The 24,988-nt window shown below is 30.8% G+C and overlaps 1 protein-coding gene across 1 annotated transcript; it reads right to left on the reverse strand.

Annotated features, from left to right (window-relative positions):
• Window positions 1–1,569: 1,569 nt before the first annotated feature.
• LOC132713305 (multiple epidermal growth factor-like domains protein 6) lies at window positions 1,570–21,669 on the reverse strand (the record flags this gene model as incomplete). The annotated part of the gene is given in 23 exon segments (XM_060695835.1): window positions 1,570–1,697; window positions 2,048–2,138; window positions 2,662–2,696; window positions 4,675–4,705; window positions 5,072–5,227; window positions 5,520–5,590; window positions 6,168–6,352; window positions 6,647–6,822; window positions 7,354–7,548; window positions 7,913–8,059; window positions 8,425–8,562; window positions 8,931–9,098; window positions 9,668–9,802; window positions 10,274–11,167; window positions 11,497–12,153; window positions 12,467–12,598; window positions 13,260–13,385; window positions 13,738–13,866; window positions 14,257–14,409; window positions 14,889–15,002; window positions 15,287–15,403; window positions 16,964–17,083; window positions 20,969–21,669. Coding segments are annotated over 23 exon segments (4,138 nt in total), but the record flags the coding sequence as incomplete, so codon positions are not given.
• Between the last annotated feature and the right edge of the window lie 3,319 nt (window positions 21,670–24,988).

Consider the following 24,988-nt stretch of genomic DNA (forward strand, 5'->3'; position numbering starts at 1 on the left):
ATACTTTTGTTGACAAGTTTTGATTTTGTTCATTTGTAAATCTGTCATGAGAAATTTGATTTTTTTTGCAGTTTAATATCTTAAGGCTGTCCGCGGTTTTGCATATTTTTTTTTTCCACATCTCATCTTTACAACGCCCTGAATGATTTTAAATAACAGATAACATTTTATTCGCTCCCAACTGGTGATTATTTCGATGAAATCGAGACTTTATATCTTTAAATTGAATACCAATAAATTTAATTGAATTGCTGCAATCCTGGTTCAAAGTCCTACAAATGCACAAAAATTAGTCAAATGAAATTTAATAAAACGTTAATAAACAGTGAAAACAAACTGTATCACATCATTAACTAGATATTTATATTAAAACTATTGATACATTTGTACTATAATATTGCTGTTCATGTTTAGTCAGTCAGCTAGCAAATGTGTGTTTTCCTTTTTTAAATTTGCACATATTTTGCAAATACATTCACGATCACGTGTAGTTTGTGAAGTAAATTATCTAGCATGTGCTCAAAGGCGTGAGAGACCAACAACTTTGTTATTAGCTTTAAGATAATTTAATGAATTATATATACGACTATTTGTTTTTGCATAAAAATAAATTTTGTAACCAAAATCTTATTTGATGAATATACTTTTGAATTATTTATACAATTCTAGGACTTTGTTATATTTTTTCAAGCCAATCGTAACGTATATTTGGTCATATATCGCATGCCAATCACTCTTACTGGCTGTTCTGGCTAACCAGTAATGCCTATTTTCTTCTCAAATGACCGACATATTAATCCGTCATGATTTCTGTGTCAGCGGCAAGAGACAAAGGACCAAAAGACCTAATGTCTGAGATCAATAGTAACAGAGAAATTACATTTCGCCCTAGGATCGCACTAGCAACCCCTGGTTTGCTTATCAAATGCTCTCTCTATTGTGCTAAGTGGACAGCTTATTATACTAAAAACAACTTACTATAAGGAAACACAAACTTATATTTGCATACTATTAATAATACAAATTATGCACATATATACCAACTTTTAGGAATGTGTTGAAATTACAATAAAATGGTCTCACTATATTTTATGAATGAATGAAGGTTAAATAAATTTCTAGATAAACATGCTTCTGTACTAGAATTACTTATCACATGATCATAATGTTACTTGAAATCTATTTCAGTCATGCAAATAACATTTAATAATAAAAATAGATAAATAAATAAATAAGGTAGGGCACATAGTAAGACTTACATTATGTCCTGTGTACTTCATTTTGTAGCATACTTAAAGACATATAAAACAGAAATACAATGTTTATATTTTCAATAAGACACATTTGTCTTTAGTAAAACACATATTGAAAGCCCTTTCTGCACACTTTTAAAATATATTCAGGTTCTAGAGTTCTGATACAGTTTCAACTTTCTGTTTAGGAACAGTACTATCTGCTTGTTCAAAAGCAATTCAATTTGGGTTTTTCCCAGCGCTTCACCCCTTTTTTCAGCAGCTTTTCTACAAAACCTTCATTTTCTGATTTCCCCGATTTTCTCCCCCATTTTTCCCTTATCTTTTGTTTGATTCTGTTCTTTTGCTTCATCTTTTTTCTTTTTCTTTATAGTTTTTCTTCTTTCTCGTAAAGCTTTTAACTTTGCTTTCTTTGCCGCCTTTTGTAATTTGTAATAAATGTCACTATAAAAGAAAATCACAAAAGAGTGGTAAATATTTATTGTCATTGAATGCTTCCGCTGCGCAATTCCAAAGTGCACTGCGACATTGACCGGATGGAAATAATTTTACAACCGCTTTGGAAAATATGCCGAATTTTAAAAATGCAACACAGCAACACGCGTCTTGATGCTAGTCAATCCATCTTACAATCGGAGTACGTATATGAAAAGTAATAGCAAACTGTGAAAATTCAAAAGACAATTCAAAATTTCAAAAAATTTGGTTCAAACTCATTGCGCAACGAATGAATTCCAAAACAAACACAAGACAACAACAAAAAGTAATAAAACATTTACATACAGATTCTGTACCTCTTTTCGAGCTTCTTCTTTCTAGTGTATATCTCATACCCAATAAAGAAAAATAATATGAAACCAAACCCAACTAGTGCCAGGCTTATATCTGTAATGAAAGACTTATATCAATACATAATATATTTATCAAAGCTTTAATTGAAAAAAAATCGGAAAGTCTAAACAGCAATGTGCTTCTGTTTGACACTGCTACTACCATCCGCTTGAATGTGCAATATTTGACAAAGCCAATCAGACAATATTGTTCCATTTTTTGTGCTGTATACCAACGCCAATATGTAGTCAGTGGCATCCAGAAGTGACAGCGGTATGCTGATATTGTTCTGTCATAGTCAAATGGTACACATGCAAAAGTATGATCAAGTATGTTAACAATGCGAAACTAAAACTTTAGCACAATGGATGTCCTTTTATCAACAACACTTGACAGCACCTTATTATATCAAATTAAACCAGCATCTATTGTACATTTATTGCTAAACGACCAGCACTTCATCGTTGTTTAGGGAAGAAGCATATGATAAAATTTCTTGATTTTATTGCATTTAGACCAGTTACTGTAAAACTTTTATATTTAAAAAAACCCATAAATTGTCTTTACATGTACTCACATTCCCATTGATTTTCACACTTCCCATCAGAACAACTGAAAAATACGAAATTGTCGTTAGATCAGTAAACACCAAGATATAATTTTCTAAGTTACTATTTTAGTTGGACATTACGTCGCATCAACGTTGCATAGGTCATATGGCGACCTTTTCAAGCTTTACTGGTGACGGAAGATTTAAAGTGCATCTCCGTGCGTTATTTCTGGTACGTACAGGTACTTTAGTAGAACTACCGAAAGCTAATGTTTATAGAGAAGCATTGAACTACACTTTTCCTTAATCAAGATGATCATCAGCAGTCATTAGTCTGTCATTTGCTTAAATCATCAAGCTATTTAATATGATTGATGAGAAAGCATATTCTATGTTTGAATTTGTCGAACATGCTCATGATATGTAACCTGTTGAAAAAAAAAATACAAATTGTGAGGCAGGATAGATGATACATTTAAGAATATATATATAGTATGTACCCTTGCTCACAAAGAAGAACATACATGTATGACGGTTCCATCATTGAATCAAATTCGTATTTACAAAATTTGCAAATTCACTACTGCATTTCCATTACAAATATTATTCTAAAGGTTACAATTCTATGCTTGTAAATAGAGCTTTTATTGCAAGTATATAAGGCAAAGATATATCTGTTTGTAAAATGGACAGTTACATACCATGCATATTTCATGCTTTCACGGAAACAATCATGTTTTGTGCCGAGTAAATTACCGAGCACGTCATGCTTACGGTACGGTAACAAGTGTACGTGAGATATATGTACGTCACATATCTTTGGGCGTTATGTAAGAGCGGATTTTATTAATAAAATACGGTAAACAGAGAAGAAAAACGTAAACAGGAAGTGGTTTGGCACAAAAAGGGAAGTCTGTAAATCGACATAAGAACCAGTTACACACTTATTTCACCTCACGTATATTTTGTTAACATGCAATAAAGAAAATGACCGGCAACGTATTTCCCATTTTTGTATTTTTAAAGGAATAACACGTCTGCATTTTTTCTCTCTCATATAAAACAATACTGACAATCACTTTTTTTATTATAAAAATCAGAACCATGAACGTTTGCTTTGTCGTTTTTTTTATAATTGAATAACACAGTGCTTATTTTCAATATGACACAATGTTATGTTCTTTTTTATTATAACATATTTAATATATTTACTATTATTTACATTTGTTTTGTCATATCCTGTATTTATACAACACATCATTTCAATAAGAGATACACACTTCAGGGATATATACTTAAGTATTTGAATATTATATATAAACCAGGGATCATTCAGGGTTGTAAAACGGGACGACAATTATTCAAGCTATGAGTAAATAGATAAGACACATTATCCTTGTATATACTTTCAACCATTCAATAATGAATTAAAAAATAAAAAAACATATATTCTTTTGTACTTTTACTGTTTAAAAGTTTCTCTTTATGTGTTTTGGTTTCCGTAAATTTAAACGCAAATATAGGTATATAGTATACATAGACATTCATTCTTTTGTAATCACAAGAGGGGTGTTATGATGTTTTAATGGGTGGGCACCATTCTTGTACATTTTTATATGAAAAACACAAGGAAATACAATAATGTAAATATGTAAACATATATCACAGGCCATTCACTATAGGGAGAACACACAATGTTTAAAATGGAATTATGTCTATAATTCTCAATTGAACTAACGTCTCTATTGGATACATCGCCACATTCTTCAAGAATATTTATTATGATTACACTGAAAATCCCTCCGAAGGAAAAATATTCAAAAGCATTGGTGAACATTTTACAAAATATCAAGGAAAACAAGCGGATACTTGAGTTACTGCATTTAATGTTATGCTCGTATCTTTGAATACAAGGATTTTTCAACACTGCAACTTTGTTTCGGACAATAAAAGGAAGGGAATGGAAAAGTCTCCCATGTAATGCAACAAGTATTTAAACATATCATTCAAAGGAAGGGAGACAAATTAAGTCATACTTACCTCAAGCTATCGGTGGTAACGTCCTGTGGAACTGAACAACAAATAAAATATAGGTTTAACTTTCATCCAAGGCTAACATAGTTGCCGTGTACGAACATTAAAAATAGCATGCATAATTATAATGCAAAGACAGTAACAAGGCAATTTTTATCAATATCAAGACAGCAATACTAGTACATTTAAAAAAGAAAAAACGAGTTGGTTTGAAACTTTTTAAAAGTTACTGCAAGAAGATCTTGAATACATACAATTCATACCTTAAAATATTTTTTTTTCAAATAAACTTTAGGTTCGTACAATTGAAACAACTTTAGGTAAAAGATAATGTTTACCAAACGTCAGGCTTAGGGGCTTGAAGTTTTGAAATGACATGGCTATAATATTTAGTATCACTCACGTTCGCAGATTCTGCCGGGACGTTTGTCACTATCAACAGACCAGTCTTCGTACCCATGTTTGCAAGAGCACATGTATGATACACGTGTGTTCAAACACCACGCGATAGAAGCACAGTCAGAAAATCGACCACCTTGTTCCATACACTCATCAAAATCTACAATAACAAGTACAATTTGCTGTAAATTACTGAACATTGTTCCGAAAAAACGATATTCTGTAAACTATGAATTTATATTGAAAGAATTGTGTCGTGTTTGGCTATGTTTAGGGATTCTGCTTTTCTCTCTTCTGAGTTGTCCATGTATGTCAACCACATTTACGCGACTTAACACGCACACACTTACATAGGGAATACCACACTTATGTGTTTTATCTGTCGTGCCGATTGACATGGGTGCAGTTGACGGGAGTGTAATTGACAGCTTAACTTAATATACAAAACGTACCTTTATATTCTATAGCGGCATCGAAAGGCCATGACATTTTGAGTTGGCTTTTTCCTATTTCCCCATTAGATCTGAAATATTATTCAATCTGAATAAAATCATATTTTTATACAAATTATTACGTATTCAAACAAATGCAAAAAAATGTTAGGAACAAAGGTACTAATATAATACAGGATTACACGAAAATCCATCACGATAGTGTCAGATTTGTTTTATTGTCTATTGATAAATAAGATGCGTTTAGATGCCATAATGGTATCATAAATGTGGTGACTAAAATGTTATTGGCCATTTCATTCTGTCTTCTAGTGATTAAGCCCGACCATGAGAGAATTACAGGGGGGCTGCTTTGGACAATACCTGAGTCCGCCTTTTGTACTAACCAGTACAGATTCGAATGATGATAATATAGTGACCAAAGATAAGGCAAAATACATGATCGTTTTCGGTTAGGATGAAGGCATCTTCACTACTAGTACATTTTAAAAACAGCACATAAAGGACAAAACCATAGAAATATATATTTATCTACATGAAACAATTGTGATGATGCCGCACTTATATGTAATGTAAATGCCGTTAGTTATAGGTAACATGATTAAGATAATCAATATATCAAATTATAGTAACGTTCCAGTAATTTACCGTATGAGACTGTTAATCATTTCGTTCTCTAATTCAGTTTCATTGATGATATTATAATAATCTGCTAGGAAGTATACAAGGACTCCGACGGTCATCTGATCACCAGCTTCTGTGATGTTCAATACCTCGCTAGTCATGTAACGATCTCTGATGAATGCAGGGGTGTCGTTGAAAAGTGCGGCCAGCTGAATAGTAAACTACTGTAATTATTGATTTGCATTTATATTGTGAAATTATTTCATTTTTGGTCCTTGCTCGATTCCTTCTTTAATTAATTATGTATATGTGTAAAGGTGTAATATAAGTAAAACAAATCTTTGAAAACATTTGTGTTCTCTTATTTTTTGTTAAAATCATACGCTGAATTACATTATATAAAAAAGGAATTGTATTTCACATGGATATACTTGTTAAGTTTCGTTAGTGCACCTGTTTAGAACTTATCTATCGATCTTAATGTAAAAAAACTAACTACTTACCCCTAGCAGAACAAATCTCTCCCGTATGTATAAGAAAGGTTTTGTATTTTCATTGCTGTACTGCTTTAGAACACGAACTGGTTGATATTGGTAACACATTGGTATATCTTCTTTACTTCCTTTTTCACAACCAAGCTCGTGAGATATGTTAATATTGAAATAATATGTTTGAATTTCTGGAAAAAAGAAAGAAAACACAACAAAATAGGAAATTTAATTTAAATAAACTAAACAGCAACATTATTGACTGTTGTTGTTCTGTAAAATTTTTGTTCTCTACATTATATTTGTAATATATTAATGATAAATAATAGGGTATATGCACTTGCTATTATCTCTGTGCATTCGATTGCAGCATTTAAAAACTTTTACAAGGAAATTTCACGTCCATCTTAAGATTGTTTCTTGCTCGTATTAATAAGAGCTTGAAAAAGTTGATAATTAGAATATCATATATAAAACCGCCGCCGAAAGATTATGTCCATTATGTTTAATTGTAATTGATGCATGAAACGAAAAAGCGAATCAGGATGTTGCAACACGATATTCAGTTATATTAGGGCTACCATTTAATTTGAAACACAGCTTTAGGACAAAATAGCATAAGCAGATGACAATACTTACAAAAAATAGATAATTGTCTTTTAATGCCTTTTTTTGTGAGTAGGTGGTGCAATTTATTAGGTTTCGTTACAGAAAGGATTTACCTTGGCATTTGAACCTTTCGGAGCTATAATTACTGGCATATCCTGGTACACACTGGCAACGAGAGTGTGTTCGACCTACTTCCTTGGCACATTGCCAATATTTACGACCTTCCTCTGACCTCTCACATGTACTCCGTTTTTCACACTTTAAGCCCAGAGCCACTGGTGGTACCACAGGCTCGAACATATATTGTCCTATAGAAATAAATGAATTTGAATTATAATTTACAGCCACATTTCGACAATTTGTTACATCTGATCAAATCAATACTAAGTACGTTCATTGATATGCATCCTGGTATTCCAATATATTGACCTTTTAAATTCTAGAATATATATAACTTTCACACATAACTTAATGAGAATAAGTGTGATAAAGATCTTGTTGCAAAACCAATCGTATATGGGTCAAGTAGGTTGCATTTACCACCACTACTGTCCATGAATAGGCTAAAGCAGAGCCTGAAACTTTTTCTATTTAGCCGCAACATTTTAACATTTACTAGTATAAATATTACTCATTCAAAAGATAACTCTAAATTTATTAAGTCATACTAACTGGGAATACATTGTCTGCCATCCTGACTCGAAATGTATTTGTAATGGCATTGGCACGTGTTATTCTTGTCACCAACATAGCATTCGGAATTAGGTATAGCGCTGCAGTGAGAATCATTTCGGCAGAAATCCCCAACCGCTTCCGGCACTGAAGGCAAAACATTTTTGATCAGAAATCTTTACAGGTAAAATCTTCACAAAGACTTGCTGAATTTTCCTTTTATCAATTTGTAATGCGGATATGACGTCTATAACTTTATGTTTGTTTTAGGTTGCTTTTAAATTATTTGTATAAATTGCTTGAAAATAATTTGCATGCAAATATGTGCGTAACAACTTACAACTGACTCATTAATTAATTTACTGAGGCTTTTTTTACTGTGCAACAAATAACAAACATTTAGAACAAGATTTAAATGGCAAGGACGTCTGAAAGGCTATACATATTTGTATCGTTTACTTTTTTATACCATAAATATTATCAGAATTAAGATACTTTGCAAAACTTCTTACAATGTATGCAGCCATTATAGGTTGCGTTCGGTATATGTCCACGTCTACACGTACATTCGTTGTTGTCACAGTACACGGGTTTTCCTCCAAAATGACACCATGCACGAGTTTCACAAAAGTCACCTATAAATCGGGGTTCTGTAAAATAGCATACGAACTTTTTTAAGGTTTCATATCTTGTATATTTTATTGAGTCGGGAATAAACAACTAAACACTATTGTTCTTTCTTTATTTCAACCTTTATAGATCAAAGTTTATAAAATTATCTGAATGCCGGCCTTATTTGAAGTGTTTAAAATTCAATAATTATGATATATTATTGTCGTCCAGAATTGTCTAGTGTTTTTAAAGGAAACTCAATAAATAAACATTTACATGTTTAGCAATTTTTACAATGATAACTCTTAAGTATGAAGAATGATTTGAATATTTCAACTTAACTTCATCCTATTTACTTAATATGCACAAACGGTAGAATAATGGTTCAGATAATAATTTCTATTACCATAACAACTCCATTGTTCAACTAGGTCACGACGTACAAAGAAGCCCGGTTTACAAACGCAGAAGTTGAATCTAGTCTCAAACCCGATAATGTGCCCACAGCTACTGATGTTGTCAAGACGATAACATTGTTCATCAAAGCTACAAGTATCTAACAACTTCTTTGGAGCTGTACAACATAAGATGAGCCACGTCATGACAAAACCAACATAATGGGTTTGCGTCCAGCATGGATCCAGACCAGTCTGCGCATCCGCGCAGTTTGATCAGGATCCATGCTGTTCGCTATCAGTTTCTTAACTTGTTATAGGGTCTGTTCGCGAACAGCATGGATCCTGATCAGACTGCGCGGATGTGTAGGCTGGTCTGGATTGGATCCATGCTGGTCGCAAACCCACTATGTTGGTTTTGTCTTGACGCGGCTCAAATTGTTTAAAAGTTAGTTTGCCTTCTTTCTTTATCATGCAGAATATTATATTATAACAATTTAATTTATTTCATTTTTAAAAACGTATTTTTGTAATAACGTGGGAAAAGAACTAGGTAATAATAACAATATTATTCTGAATGGAAGTTTAATAAATAAAATCATATTTAATGATGATGACGACGACGTACACGATGACGACGACTAACACATAGTAGGAATATTATGATAATAGAAGCTTTATATTGCTCCATACTCTTCACGCATGAGAAAATTATCACAATTATTATATACTGTAATACAATGCTTACTTTTCACGCACATTCTTGATGCAAGATCAGGTTTGGGCTCATAACCAGATTCACATACGCACGTTCCGTTACATAAACCTCGTAAGACTGCTGCAGAACAGTCTATATCTACATTACATGGGTCACCGAAAATACCTGTATATAAATAATATCTTAGCAAGCTATTTACAAACGCATATACAATAGGTTGTAAGACGAAAATAAGTGACAGACTCTTAAGTGTAATATGTTGCACTAATACATATGTTATTATGTAACAAGCTGTTCTTTAACAAAAATAAGTGTTAGACTATTAATGGATATGATATTAATTGTAGAATGTTGCACTAACACATATGTTATTTGTAATACGCAAGTTCTATATAAAAGAAATAAATAAACATTTAATTCTGATTCTGTACCATTTACAATACAAATGACAGTTGATTCAAAGCTTACAAATTATTGAAATAAGATAAATTTGTCTAATGTATTTGAAAGAACGCATGAGCTATGTCAATATCAAAGCACTTCTGAAATCGATATGATTTAAATATGATGAAGAAATACATAAAAATATTAATCTGAACGCTAAACATTACCCAAAATAGAAATATGTATACATACGTTTGTTGCACACTGTATTGTTATTATCTGCCATATAACCGTTTATGCATTTACACTGTCCGTTCCTGCAAGTGCTACTTGATACCGCCTCCTTACAATCAAGTATTGTGCAATTGTTATCCCCTATTTTGAACTTTGTGCACGTGCGATTCCCATTAGACGCGTAATAACCAGAGTTACATAAACATTGACTTTTTATGCAGCTACTGTACGTCACGGCCATGAAACAATCACTGGATGAGTAGCATGTATTGTCGAAGATCTTTCGACGGTTACACTCAGTTTTATCATCACTGTGTTGAAATCCCCTAATACATTTACATTCTCGATTTGCACAAATGCTATCATTCACCGCCAAAGTACAGTCTGCGTTTTCGTTACATACATCGGATATTTTATTTGGTTCACATATAAATGTTGAGTTGACTCCTGTTTTGTATCCCTGTTTACAAACACACGTATTGTTTTCACAGAGACTATTTGGCACAGCATCTGAACAATCAGTGCTAACAACACATTCATCTCCAATTTGTCTTAAAACACATTGCATTTCATTTTCGGAATTCCTCATGCTAACTGCAGACGGCGAACTGTCATTTAAGAGAGTATTATGAGCGGGTAATTTGGTGTAAATTTCTAAGACGTCTTTCATTTGAGTAGATTTGTACCCTGAATTGCAGAAACATCTTCCAAATGAGCAATTAGTATTTGTCATTGCGTCACTGCAATCGGAATCTGTTTCGCACGTGTCATTTAGTACACGAAGTTCACAAGCTCTGTCATCATTAACAGCTTTAAAACCGGAGAAACATTCACAAGTTTTATTCACACACAAACTATAATTCATCGAATCACTGCAGTCAGCATTCAATTCACAAGAAGAAGTTATATTTCCTGGAAAGTAAAACAATCCTGATATATAGCATTTTCTAAATATTATTTCGGGGTGAAGGAAAATGCATTAGTATAATGTGTTGTTTTATAAGTTACTGACATGATTATGACACTTAAAGCTGAAATTTTACATTTATCATGCAAAAAGGTCAAGGCCAATTGAAAAGAAATTTATTCTAGAGAATTAAGCGCAATATATAAAAGATTTATTATCATATTGAATGTACCTGTCATTTAATTCCGTGTCTTGTACAGACAGAGTTACCAAAATGGACGATTACTATATATGAATAAAATTGAACAAGAGAATATTTGACAACCAGACTTACGTTTTGCACAGAATGAACCATTAAACATCTCCATGAATCCAGATAGACATAAGCATGTATTATTCCTGCATTCACTATTTGACACAGCAGCTTCACAATCCCGATCTATCTGACATGTTTCATCTCCTATTTTTCTAAGCTGACACGTGCTGGCATTCGAGGAGTGATATCCAAACAAACAATTACAGGTGTTATTCGTACAGTTAGAATAATGAACTGATAAAGAACAATCGAATAAATCGCTACATGTATCCCCTAACACTCGAGAACGACACACTGTATAATTGTTTTCTTCTATCAAACCCTTTTCACACTGGCATATTCCCGATTGACATAAACTTGAATTAACAGCATAAAAACAATCACCGTGGACGTCACATCTATCAAGTAATTTTCGTCTTATACATGTCTTATTGCTCTCATAGTCATGGTAACCATAGTTACACGTACATTTATTTCTGAAACAGAAACTGTTTTCAATCAGCTCACAATTGCTGTCCATGTTGCATTCGTCACCTATTTCATTTTGAACACACGCAGTACGATTTTGTACCGGTTTTCTATTTCCTACACATGAGCAATATCCATCTTTGCAAATTGTGTTGTTAATTACTGATTGACAGTCTTCATCTACCTTACACGTATCTGCTAGTTTTCCTAAAATGAATGTAAATGACATATAGTATAACAAACTGTAAAACTATTCCAATAACTTTTTAAGGAATGATAAGATCGTACCTAATTGAATGCTAAAAAGTTATTAATTTACAATAAAAACAACACATTTTGACCAATTCCAATTCACGATCCATATCTCTGCAACTCATATAAAATAGCCTGATGTAGATTTTTACAGACATTTTTACCACATTATTCTAAAGAAAAAGTATATTATATAAAACATATAAATGGTTAAATATAGCAAAATGCAAAAGGAAAATGTGTCAATAAATAAATATATCTTTCTTACTTCTAAGACATATATCCTTGTTATCACTAGCATAATGACCAATATCACATATACATGTTGCATTGTCACACACACTGTCGTCAATGACACTTGAACAATCCTCAGTTACATTACATACGTCTCCAATGTGGTCTTAAATTCAGAATTTATTCTTTTATATTTTAGCATCAACACTGCCAAAATATAAGCTTGAAATAGACTGTTTGAATGGTATCCTTTTGACACTTATATCACTCATTTGTTAATGTGAATGAGTTAATAGGTAAACGATTTTATTTTTTGATTATAACTATTTTGCATTTTTTTAGAATGGTACAAAATTAAAGACCTTTATTTGAAATATTAATCTATATATGACCTGGGACTTAAAATAATTAAGGTCCCAGATTGGACTGTTCCTTGAGACGAAAAGTAACTATTAATATCTTCCTAAAATTTCTTTGATGATTTCTTTTGTAATGTCATATCATCCATAAATTATGTTCGAAACTAACTCTGTTTTGAAGAGTCTTTTCATGAGGAAAAAAGAGATAAATAACAAATCTAGCAGAACAAATCTGATGAGTTTCAGAACTTCAGCAAAAGATATTGTATTAAATGATTCTCAACAATGTCACTTTGAATAAAGAAGTTAAACCGAGCTAAAACACATACTGTATCTAACTATCATCATTTATGATGTGGTGTTTTAAATAACAATGATACAAGGTCGCATCTCAACCTTTGGTTTTTTGTATAGTTTTTAATGATTGAAACCGCCCTTTTTAATTAAAAACAAACGTAAAATACTTACGAGGGAGGCATGTTGAGTTATCGGTGTAATATCCAGAAGCACAATCACATATCCCTGCTTTACATTTACTATGATTGTTAAACAGCAAACATTCATGGTCGTCATCACATTCGTCTCCAATGACAACTGCCGAAATAACATATAATACAACAATAATTTACATAATCTTATATTACCACGGTCTGTCTCTTAATCAAGTTCATAAATTTTATAGTGTATATACATAACATATATCAAATAACAAATCTTAAATTTTCCTGAATTTAAGGATAAAATAATAAAACATTAAATAGATAGATAAAAAACAATATCATTCTTAGCATACAAATGCGGATGTATTTCTAAACAAATATTTCACTTGAATTAAAACATAATTTCTTATCATTCTAAAGTGACATGCGTTTATTTGCTGTTGTTAAATAATAAAAGGCAAGCCTATCATACTTGCGTAGGTAATAGGTATTGAAACTTAATCTACCTTTTCTGCAGGTGTCTTTACTATCTGCTATATAACCAACATCACATTTACAAACTTGTTCAGCACATATTGTGTTGTTCATAACAACAGAACAGTCTGTATCATTAGAACAAGAGTCCTTTAATTTTCCTTAGAAAACAAAACAAATAACACAATTATTAACTCCATTTGCCTACAAAGAAACAATCATATTGAATGGATGAATATGGATCGATATTGACATGCCACGTCTACAATAACACAAAATATGAAGAGTTAAATGTTCATTTCCAAACTCTACGCACACAAGAAATATAACAATAAATGTTATTTATACCGAATCTAACATTATTCAATGTAAAATATTCAAGAATAAGAGAAACTAAATAGAAAAAGTACACAATATATACTAAAAATACCACGTACTAAAATAGTTGTTATGTTTTTGTTTGAATGTCTTTCCGTTTGATTCTAGTTTAACACTGAAAATGCATGGATACAGTTTAAGTATTTTTTTATAAAAAAGTGAGTAGTACGCACGTGATATGCAAATTTTCCTATTCCCCGCTATTCGGTATCCAGTGTCACACATGCATGTGTCATTCAAACAAACTGATTGCGGAATATATCTGCCGCACGTGCAATTCCCTTCACACTCGTTGTTTAAACCACAACTGCCCAATAGGCGTTTAACTGGAATATAGACAAAATTATTAAATGTCATTGAAAATCTATCACTATTTCTTGCCAATATCTTAATACCAACTGAGATTAACCAAACAATTTACTTAATATATATCAAACAATACTTTTTAGATATCACTTACACAGATAAGATGTAATTCACACACAAATACATGCTTTGCATGCTTTAATCTCTTAAGAAAACATTCATTCATACATTACTTTTTATGCTAATAAAACAATCATTCATTGCAAAGACTCTCTCGCAAAATGGTATCAATTATACAATATAGTGATAGTTAACACAATTACAGTTGTAGTACAAATAATTAGATGTATTGTTATTGACATTGCTGCAAAATTACACGCCAAATCTTCATGGCTCAATTCTTTATTCTTTCTTTTTCTAGCAATTACTGTATCACAACCATCAATAGAAACATCTAGACTGTCTATATTAGTCGCAATAAGGATTTTGTCTCCCATACCTTCATCAGACGCATCAGGACAATCTGTGACGCCATCATTTAAATTTGACATGTTGATGCAGATTACCGGGGTGCTTTTGCATGAATATAGTGGCGGTGTACATGGAAAACGCACTGAAAGAATATAGATAAAAGACAAATGACACTTGTTCAATATAATACTTAAACATAAATGATATATGTAATTGTCTAATACATTTAAATTTGTCAAAGAAATATACAATGTATTTCAATGTCAAAAAAAGAAAGTGAATACAAGACCTAGTATTAGATATTAGGTATCACAATCAAATTTGGTTGACGAAAAACATGGATTTTGATTGTAGAATTTTTAGCACAACTTTAATTATATAAATATAAAGTTTTATTTTCTACAATTCTACAATTTTCGAAACAACCTTCGTCTGAGTTATCCCCGCAGTCATTAATGCCGTCATCAAATTTCTTCTTGTGTATACATTTCCCATTTGCACAGTTTCCATGAGTAGTTTTACACCAGAGTCTATGGTCTGTTTCTATAGAATAATATAAATAAGACTTTGTATAAGTTTAACTAAGGACGTTTGATCTAAGTTAAATACTATACATTGAATTCTAAAAGTACATTTTCTATCGCACAGCATGAGTAATATCTTAGCCTTCGTTTTATTTAAGGTGTAAAAAAGTAGACGGGTTGACGAAATAAATTCTGGAAAAGGAACATTTAAATGAAAGACAAGTCGAAAATAGAAAACTCAAGTTTCATTAAGTCTAATCAATAGAGATAAAATGAAAAAAAAATCTTTAGCTATTTTAGCCACGCATTTGTAACCTATATGACAAAGGCCAACGGATATGCCTAATGTAAATACATACAATATGCAAGAATGACGAAACATTCCATAATCATGAAATAACATAATGTCAACCTTATATGTCATGATGGGCAAACAAATTGTTTACATTTACATGGATAATCGAAAATGACATTTGTAAAGACTTCATATTGTTTACTTTCAATTCAACAGAATATAGGTAACTTTCCGAAAGGTCTGAGGATTGCTGGGTGTTAGGATTCAATTCCTGTCAGGGACAAGCCCTTGTTTCCTTGTGCAAAAAACTCGCCCTTCAGTACTAGTTGATTCCTAATTAACCGAATTAAATAGATTCTGTATAAACGAAATCAAAAGGAGTTTTGCCAAACTGATAATTTCATGCCATAATACTTTAAATTGACATCTGCAAGTTTGGTTTTTTCTAGGGAAAGCAATTATATAAATTTTGCATACATGTTTGAAACTATTTTGTTTGTAAAGCGTTTGTGTAAAATATTTCATCTATAGTTAAGAGAAATATTAACTGGCAATTTTACAATGCTATGATTTATCTGTTGTGCTATTGCCTACCTGAAGAGTGGTACAAAGTTCTGATTAAGTGATTACACAAGACGTTAAATTGCATAACATCTATAATGTTTTCTGCATATTTTAGAATAAAAAGTAATCAAAACCACACTGGAACGCTGTTTCGTAGAATGTTTTATGCTTTTTGTGATCTTTGCTAATGCTAAGAATGATAAAAGCCTAGGTAAAACATTTCTTTTGTATACAAAGGTAATATAAATATCATATTTTAGGTGAAAAGCAATTTATGTTAATGCAATGACTGTACGAAATGCAGTATCCGTCATTTTATTGTGTTACACGAGTTGTTAGTGGTGTAAATGTAGTTACTGAAGGCTCCTCGTAAAACATTCAGGTTTATTTTAATAAAGAAACAAATCATTCAGTCTTCATGCGTGATAAAGGGAGCTTTGTTTCATCAATGTAGACATTTTTTATGAAAGCATCTCTCTCAAAAAGACCTACGGAAACATAAAATGGCTCATTGAACAAGAGACTGATTGTTGAAATCCAGACATATTATAGGACCATTTGCAACGCTGTTGTCCTGTACATACTCAAGTACATTATGAACTACTCGTATCAATCATAGAACGGGACACATTTATTAATTGAATATAACTTCAATTATGTCAAAACTTTTGAAGCATAAGGGAATGAAGAAGAAATAAAAACATACATGTATATACATACCTTCATCATACCTGCCCTCGGGGCAGTCTTTCCTTCCATCCATTCGTTTACTGTTAGGTACACATGTACCATCTATACATCGTAGTTCGTTTTCTCCGCAGAACCACTTGCAGGTTATACCTGAAATTTTATTGTGATAAATTAACAGGTTTTATATTCTTCTTTATCTCGCGGTCACAATACGCGTTGGCATATTATAAAAATGTATAAATAAATCATCATATAGTACGAAAGCAAGAATTCAAATATCATTTAGTATATTTCTAAAGTTTTATTATGATTTAGTATCTTAAGAACATGGCAACTCAGCGAACGGAACAACCTTTGATTTTTTATGGTTATTAAAAATATTCTTTGAAATACCCACATGCCCTTCCCTACATACTCCTAAGGTGAGGACGAAAAACATATATCTCTAACATATATCTAACAATTCTTCCCTTAGTACTTTATACCCCTAAATACTTTGGATATATGTTGTGATTGACATAACCTTCTATATTCCTGCCACCAATTCGTTTACCAATCGTCTTACAAATACAGTGGAGTTAATTACTATTGCAGAAACCGTTTACTTACAGTCTATATCTATATAGAAATGTTACAATGATCCGACCTATATATTGTCTATTTAGAATAGGTACCATGCACTGTTTGTAATAAATCTTCCTATGAAATTTGGGTCATGTTCAACTGAAGAAATACATACATCCTGCTCTTCTATTTACCACACCTTGTACATGTATGTGTTCAAGTCATGAATGTGTTTTAACGTTATTCGTAAGAAAACAATAATCAATTCGTGTAGCATTACACGTTTTACAGAATGTATATACATATAGTAAGATAATTATAATGAATGCGCTTTTCAGGTAGTTGATAGCGTAAACCTGTATTCACATTTATCCCATAGGCTGACGGTAAGTCTACTCGAATAGCACAATCGTGCATTTTTCAGAGCAATGACCGAAAAATAAAGCCAGCTGCACAATCAAAATTACATTAATACGAATGATATTTACACGTTTTACAGAATGTATATAGTAAGAGAATTATAATGAATGCTCTTTGATAGCGTAAAGATGTATTTACAATTATCACATGGGCCGACGTTAAGTCTACTCGAATAGCACAATCGTGCATTTTCTAAGATTTTTACAGGGCAATGACCTATTAGTACAATCAAAGTTACATTACATTACATTAATACGAATGATATTTACAAATATGACAAATATGATATGTGTGATTAACAGGCTAAGGGTTTTATTCATAATATCTATTGTAGTAATTTAAGTGCTGAAAAAAATATTATCATTTTTTATTTATTTATTTCTTTTATTTTTTCTAATACACATTTTTTCATTATTTTCTGTTTGATATCAAATTATGTACTTTTTACATCAATCAATTAATGCATGTGAGTTTGTGCTTGGTTCGTTCAAACATATGTAAGAGCTTCCTATCTACCTGAAATTCCTGCGTATTACATAAAACATCTATTTAGAATAAAATCGATATAATGTATATGCTGCAGCATAGCAGGAACATATGAGTATTAAAGATTTTTAGGTAATCACTCTAACAATTATTGTATAAACATAATACCTCGTAATCAATGGAGGAAAAAGGAAAAATAATTCATGTAGAGTCTAAGTAAACCATGGATTACGCAAATACAATAAACCCATTTTCCCTGATATGTTTAAATAATGCTTTGTTTAGTTAACTTTCATTTTTCGAAACAATGTCTTGAAGTGGAACAAAATATTCAAAGTTTTATACATATATAAAAGAAAAACAACAAAAGATACGTACGCACACAATAATTCTTACATAACACAGTACTCGGTGAAAATTTATATTCATGGGAATAACAGGCGTTTTAAGTTTGTATACTCACACATATATTTTAAACATTATGAAAAGTTTATTGTATAACCTGGAATTTACTCTACTGGTATGACTTACTTAAAATAATTGATATGCAGCGTAAATCTCACTGTACTGAATATAGATTTTGTTACAATTCAATTTCATTTTACCTGATTTTTTATTTTTACATTATCGAATCAACTATTTTTGAAGTTGGGCAGTTGCCCACTGCGACGGTTGGCTCTATTCTTAAATAGAGAATGCCATAATATTATAAAGACAATGAAAATCATGAAAAGAAAATGGTCAACCATAGAAATAAAATTTGAATTTTGTATTTTCCCTTCACAAAAAAATGAATGAAAGTAATAGTAAATTAATTTCTTCAATAAACCCGTTCACAGTGGAATTATATAAGTAAAAGGTTTGATATGCAATAGTTAATAATAATTATATATATTTGATATGTGTATTCAATGAAACAATCTCGTATATCCATGTTGATTTCTTGGCAAATATATCAACTTTAAATGTATATATGTTATTTTTGCAATGAATTATAACAACAACAACAGCAAAAAGAAGAAAAAAAAAGAAAAAGAAAGAAAAAAAAACACTGTTATTTTATGTCGGTAAATAACTTAACATATTTGGTTATTTATTGTCTTGGAATAGTATTTCAGTAACAATCGTTTGCAATAGTTTATCATGATTGTATATCATCCTGCAGCCTTGATGATAGTGAAACCCTATTCGTGATGATCATAACATCATTTTACATAGTTCATTTCGGTACTTTAGCAAACATAATCTTTTAATACTGACTTTTCTTTAGGAGATTCTTTTCCAAGTGAACAAACGGTGTACATTAACGATATAAACGTTGCCCTCTCCGGGTTAATTGATTATTATGCAGTGTGATCGAAGGGAAAAATATACATAAAGAAGAAATTAAGCTTCCTGGAATACCTGTTTGTATAATTAGTGATTAAGGGGAGAAATTGCAAGGCTTAATACTTTTTATTGCTTCCAGGCATAAATATTGATGAATCAACGAGTAGATCGCGTTATTGGTCAGTAATAATGGTGAAGATAAACATATAGAGAGTATACTAGTTATAAACCATATACACATAATGGTATTGTTTTCACCAATATAAACATAACAAATAAGATACCAATTTACATAGCAAACCAGTTGAATACATGTAAGTCAATTTTTCCATGATGCAGTACAATATAATATGAAAAAATATTTCTTCAAAGAAATAAACTTGTAGATATTCATGTCGGCAAATATATCAATTTCAAACGTGCACTTTTTATCTTTGCAATGAATTAAAACAACAAGCAAACAAAACAACCAAAAACAACAAACATACAAACAACAACAACAACAAAAACACTTTTATTTTATAATTAATTATAATTTATATTTGATAAAGAAAATATAAACATTTTATGTTTGTTTTTATTTGGTTAACCATTAAGATTGATGTGTTGTTGGTTTATTATCTTTTTATTTTTTTATTCTCTATTTTTTTTTGTCTTAGCGAAGTTTCAATCCCTTGGTAAATTGTCAAAATTGGAAGACTGATAATAATACAAACAAATATACGTAAATAGCATTCTCTGTATAGTCCATTATTCTTCACAAGTAAAATCAATTGAAATGATCATTAGTTATTATTTAAGGCATTTTTTAAAATGGCAGGGGAACAATACATTTATTTTATGTTTATTTCACTTTTCAAAACAGACTGTATAGTAATAACCAGTCCTTTTAAATATGAAATTTGAGCATAATATATCCTTAAGGTTAAACGTTTTTTATTTGCGGACTTTTTTTCATAATCATAACGATTATTAAAGGGGTGGGAAAAACTGGAGTGATGAAATTATCTGATATATTTTACAGAAGTGTTGGTACAGACCTACATAAAATAGTACAAATATATATATAAACATTTTAGTCCTGTTATGTCATAACACACTTAAGTAGAAACCCTTTTTATAATGAAAATGATGATGAATGATATAAAGAAACGACAATTTATATTTAAAAGAAAGAAAGAAAAGACAAGTAATGACCACAACTCTCAGTTGAGAAAAACTAAAATATGTTCATACCTTCAATTAGCAGCAACAAAGGAAGCAATGTCTTCAACATTTTACTTCTCTCTGATACACCCTCTTTTGTTTTAATCTACATTCCAGAAAAATATCTAAGTGTCTGAGTTGAGTGCCAAACAATTTGTCTTCACTAAACAAATATAATTATGTAATACCATTGTGCCGTTTTTATCCGGTTCAAATCCAATTTAACAGTTCATATTAAAAGTTGTGACACAAATGCAGGACCTTTATTTCCAAATATTCAAATTGGAAATTTATTTTTGGTCATCTAAGATTTGATATAATTTCGAAAATTACTTACAAAACATTAAATCGCATCTATAGTCTATCACTATTGAAAACAAAACAAAACAAAAACAAAGTTGTGTGTTTTCACTTTTTTCAGTATTGTTATTTAACATGGATATACATTACTCAATATCCACTGCTATTATATTATTTTTTATTCTTTATATTTTCATCTTAAAAACTTTCATTAGAACAATTTCACATTATTACGGTAAAGTATATTCCATGTATTCACGCAAGCAAGAACACTTATGTTTAATCTTTAAACTTTCTTCATTTCACTTCAGCGAGTAAGTTCCAATACTTGAAAATTTAGAATTATGTAGATTTTTGTCGAATAATTCACGTGCGCGTCTTGTAATAGGCGCGCGTGCGTGTGTACAGGTATTAGAGAAGTTTGTTTATCATCTACCTATGCTGCGTTATCTAGAATGAGAGTCTAACTAAACACGAAGTCAAACGAACATTTAGAGAGTACTGTTATATTATGAATAATGGATAAAAAAGAGTAATTTTATAATATGGATTTATTTCATATGATTAGGTCTAGCATATTGTATTATTGTTGATATTGTAAGATCTTCTAATTACCATATATACTATAAAGCTATTTTATATATAAACCAGTAAATTCCCAGATATTATTCATAATGCTCTACGTGCTGAGATAATCACAGTTTTATCGCATGATTTAATAAAGAACATACATTCGGGTTTTCTTAGTATGCTACTGTAAAAACGTATGTTAGACGTTATAATAACATAATTATGTTGAAACAAAAAACATCACAAAGAAGTAAGACTTTTCACAATATATAATATCTGAACTAATATTTTAAATTATGTCAAACTAATAAAGTAAGTCTTCAAAAGGTGTCACAGAGATAAACAATCTGACTTCAACAATAATCAAAGTTCAACAATTTATGATACAGATGAACAAAGAAGGTATAGCAACACTGACACGAAAAGATAGATAAGGATTTTACTGATTTCATACGTCAATTTAAACTGTTTTACGGAAATCTAGACGAAAAGAGAGTTTCTTAATGATTCTAAGCTAGTTACACTACAGAAAATGACAAATGTAACAAAACAAATATTTTCCATGAAAGCTTATATAGCAATACAATCTGTCGATATAATGTAAAACGTTGTACAGTGTTTGCAATCTCGGTTCTTTGTTTTTGTTGATAAATGTATAAGTACTTAATACACTGTATTATAGGTATGCTAACTTCTCTAGAGTTTATTGTTTCATTGTTTTTATCTTTTTGTTTTGTATCACATCTATGTTTCTGTTTTTTTTCCGGCTTTTGAAGTTATGGTTTGTGGCATCTTGGAAGAAAACAAACATTTTGTTGACTATGCCACGCTTTGACTTCTGCCAATAATGTGTTTTGGCTAGAGAAAGGACACGTGTGTTGCAACCACTATTGAAATAAAACCACAATGAAATAAATTATTTCAATAGTGGTTGGGAATGCATTTCATTAGAAAAATCACTTTGCAACCACTATTGAAATAAGTTATTTCAATAGTGGTTAGGGAGGCGTTTCATTACAACCACTATTGAAATAAGTTATTTCAATAGTGGTTAAGGATCCGTTTCATTACAACTACTATTGAAATAAACTATTTCAAAAGTGGTAGGAATGCATGTCATTTTTATGCCTATTATTCCGTCTGCGTATAGCTTTGTCAGTTCCAGATGACAGGTGGTATGGAAAGCATGACCATATAAAGGTAAATCATGATTAAAAAGGAATTTATCATATCATAAGACATACTTCATATCTGAAAAAACTCCCCTAGCAGAAAGGAAAGTGCTACAAATAGACATAATAATAGACATAAAACTGATATGCATCATCAAATCACTATTGAAATACTTTTTTTTTAATAGTGGTTGAAATGAAAGGTATCCCTAACCTCTATTGAAATAATTTATTTCAATAGTGGTTGAAATGAAACGCATCCTTAACCACTATTGAAATAATATATTCAAATAGTTGTCGCAATGACGTACATCCCTAACCACTATTGAAATAATTTATCTCAATAGTAATATTTATAATAATATTTATCAATAAATAATGATTCATTATACAGGGGGTTTGAATAGAAGTTCTGGCAATTGACAATATGTTCACTATCATTTAAATACATGTAATATACAATATTCATAGAACATGATATGTCTGTAAAAAGAGAAACGTAAAGAATAAAATATAAATTTTCAAAGTAATACTTATAAAGATATTCATTCTAAGCTACGATTGAAAAATAATTTTAATAGTTTATGTACTTCAACAGTGTCTGTAAATTGATTTTTAAAATGGAATACATCCCGGAACAATATTTAAATAATTTATTTCAATAGTGGTTGTATTTCAATAGTGGTTACAATGTGATTCTTCAAATGAAATACATCCCCAACCACTATTGAAATAATTTATTTCAATAGTGGTTTTATTTCAATAGTGGTTGCAAAGCGATTTTTCTAATGAAATGCATTCCCAACCACTATTGAAATAATTTATTTCAATAGTGGTTTTATTTCAATAGTGGTTGCAACACACGTGTCCGCTGAAAGCAACTTTACGAATTAGTATCTTGCAGTAATTTTATGAAATGCCTTCAAATTTGTTAATAATACTTTTACTAAACGCCAAAAATGATGAGTATCAAAAACATGATTACTCTTTTACAAGATTTTGTAAGGTTCTGTACTGAATGACTGAAATGGTACAGCGTTATATTGGTGAGCGTATGGATTATGAATTTATTTCTTGCCATAATTATGTTAGTGGAAATAACGGCATGAAAAGGGGATATGTTACAGAAAACAAAATAATTTGGGATAATGACACAGTAAAATATTTTTAGCACTACTACTACTAAACATGATATAGATTCCTGCGTTGGGGAAAACTATACTGTTGAAACACCGACCGAGACACTTACAAGCTATTTGTATTCAAATGCTATGAAATATTTGAAAAGGCTGTCCATATTTCGGATATACAAATTCGGACTAATAAAAGTCGAAATGGTTTGATGAATCGTGCTACTTGGGTAAAAAGGAATTTAAAATAGCAAGGAATTTATTTCTGAAAAATAAAACTGACGAAATTAGAATAAAATTCACCAAAATAAATTAAAACTAAATACAATTTAATGGAAAAAAAGCAAAACAAATTTTAAAATTAATGAAGCGAAACGTTTAGAAGAAATTGCAAAACACAACCGCGTACATTTTGGAAGTCAATAAAAAATGCTATAAAAGTAAAAACAGCTGTGAAGTAAAAATAGAAATATATGAACTTTACGATCACTTTAATAATCTTTTTGGGGAAATACCTGAAACTAATGATCAAGAATCAGAATTTAGACAAGAACCCAATATTTACGAAAATTCAGATAAAGATATAACCGAGAATGAAATTCGAAACGCAGTATATGGACAAAACAGTTTTAAGGCATGTGGTCCCGATTGTATATCCGCAGAAATTATCAAGTCGTGGTATGATATCATTTCACCATACTTACTTAATATATTTAATAGATTATTCTTAAATTCTGATTATCCTGAAGCTTGGGGAGATGGATATATAATACCAATATTTAAAGGCGGAGACGAAACTGACGCAAAAATTAAATATCGGGGTGTAACTTTAAATAATATACTAGCCAAAATATACTCTCAGGTACTTTTAAATAGGT

Source organism: Ruditapes philippinarum, unplaced genomic scaffold (genome assembly GCF_026571515.1).
Source record: "Ruditapes philippinarum isolate M1 unplaced genomic scaffold, ASM2657151v2 ctg3900_1_1_1_1, whole genome shotgun sequence".
NCBI classification, from domain to species: domain Eukaryota; kingdom Metazoa; phylum Mollusca; class Bivalvia; order Venerida; family Veneridae; genus Ruditapes; species Ruditapes philippinarum.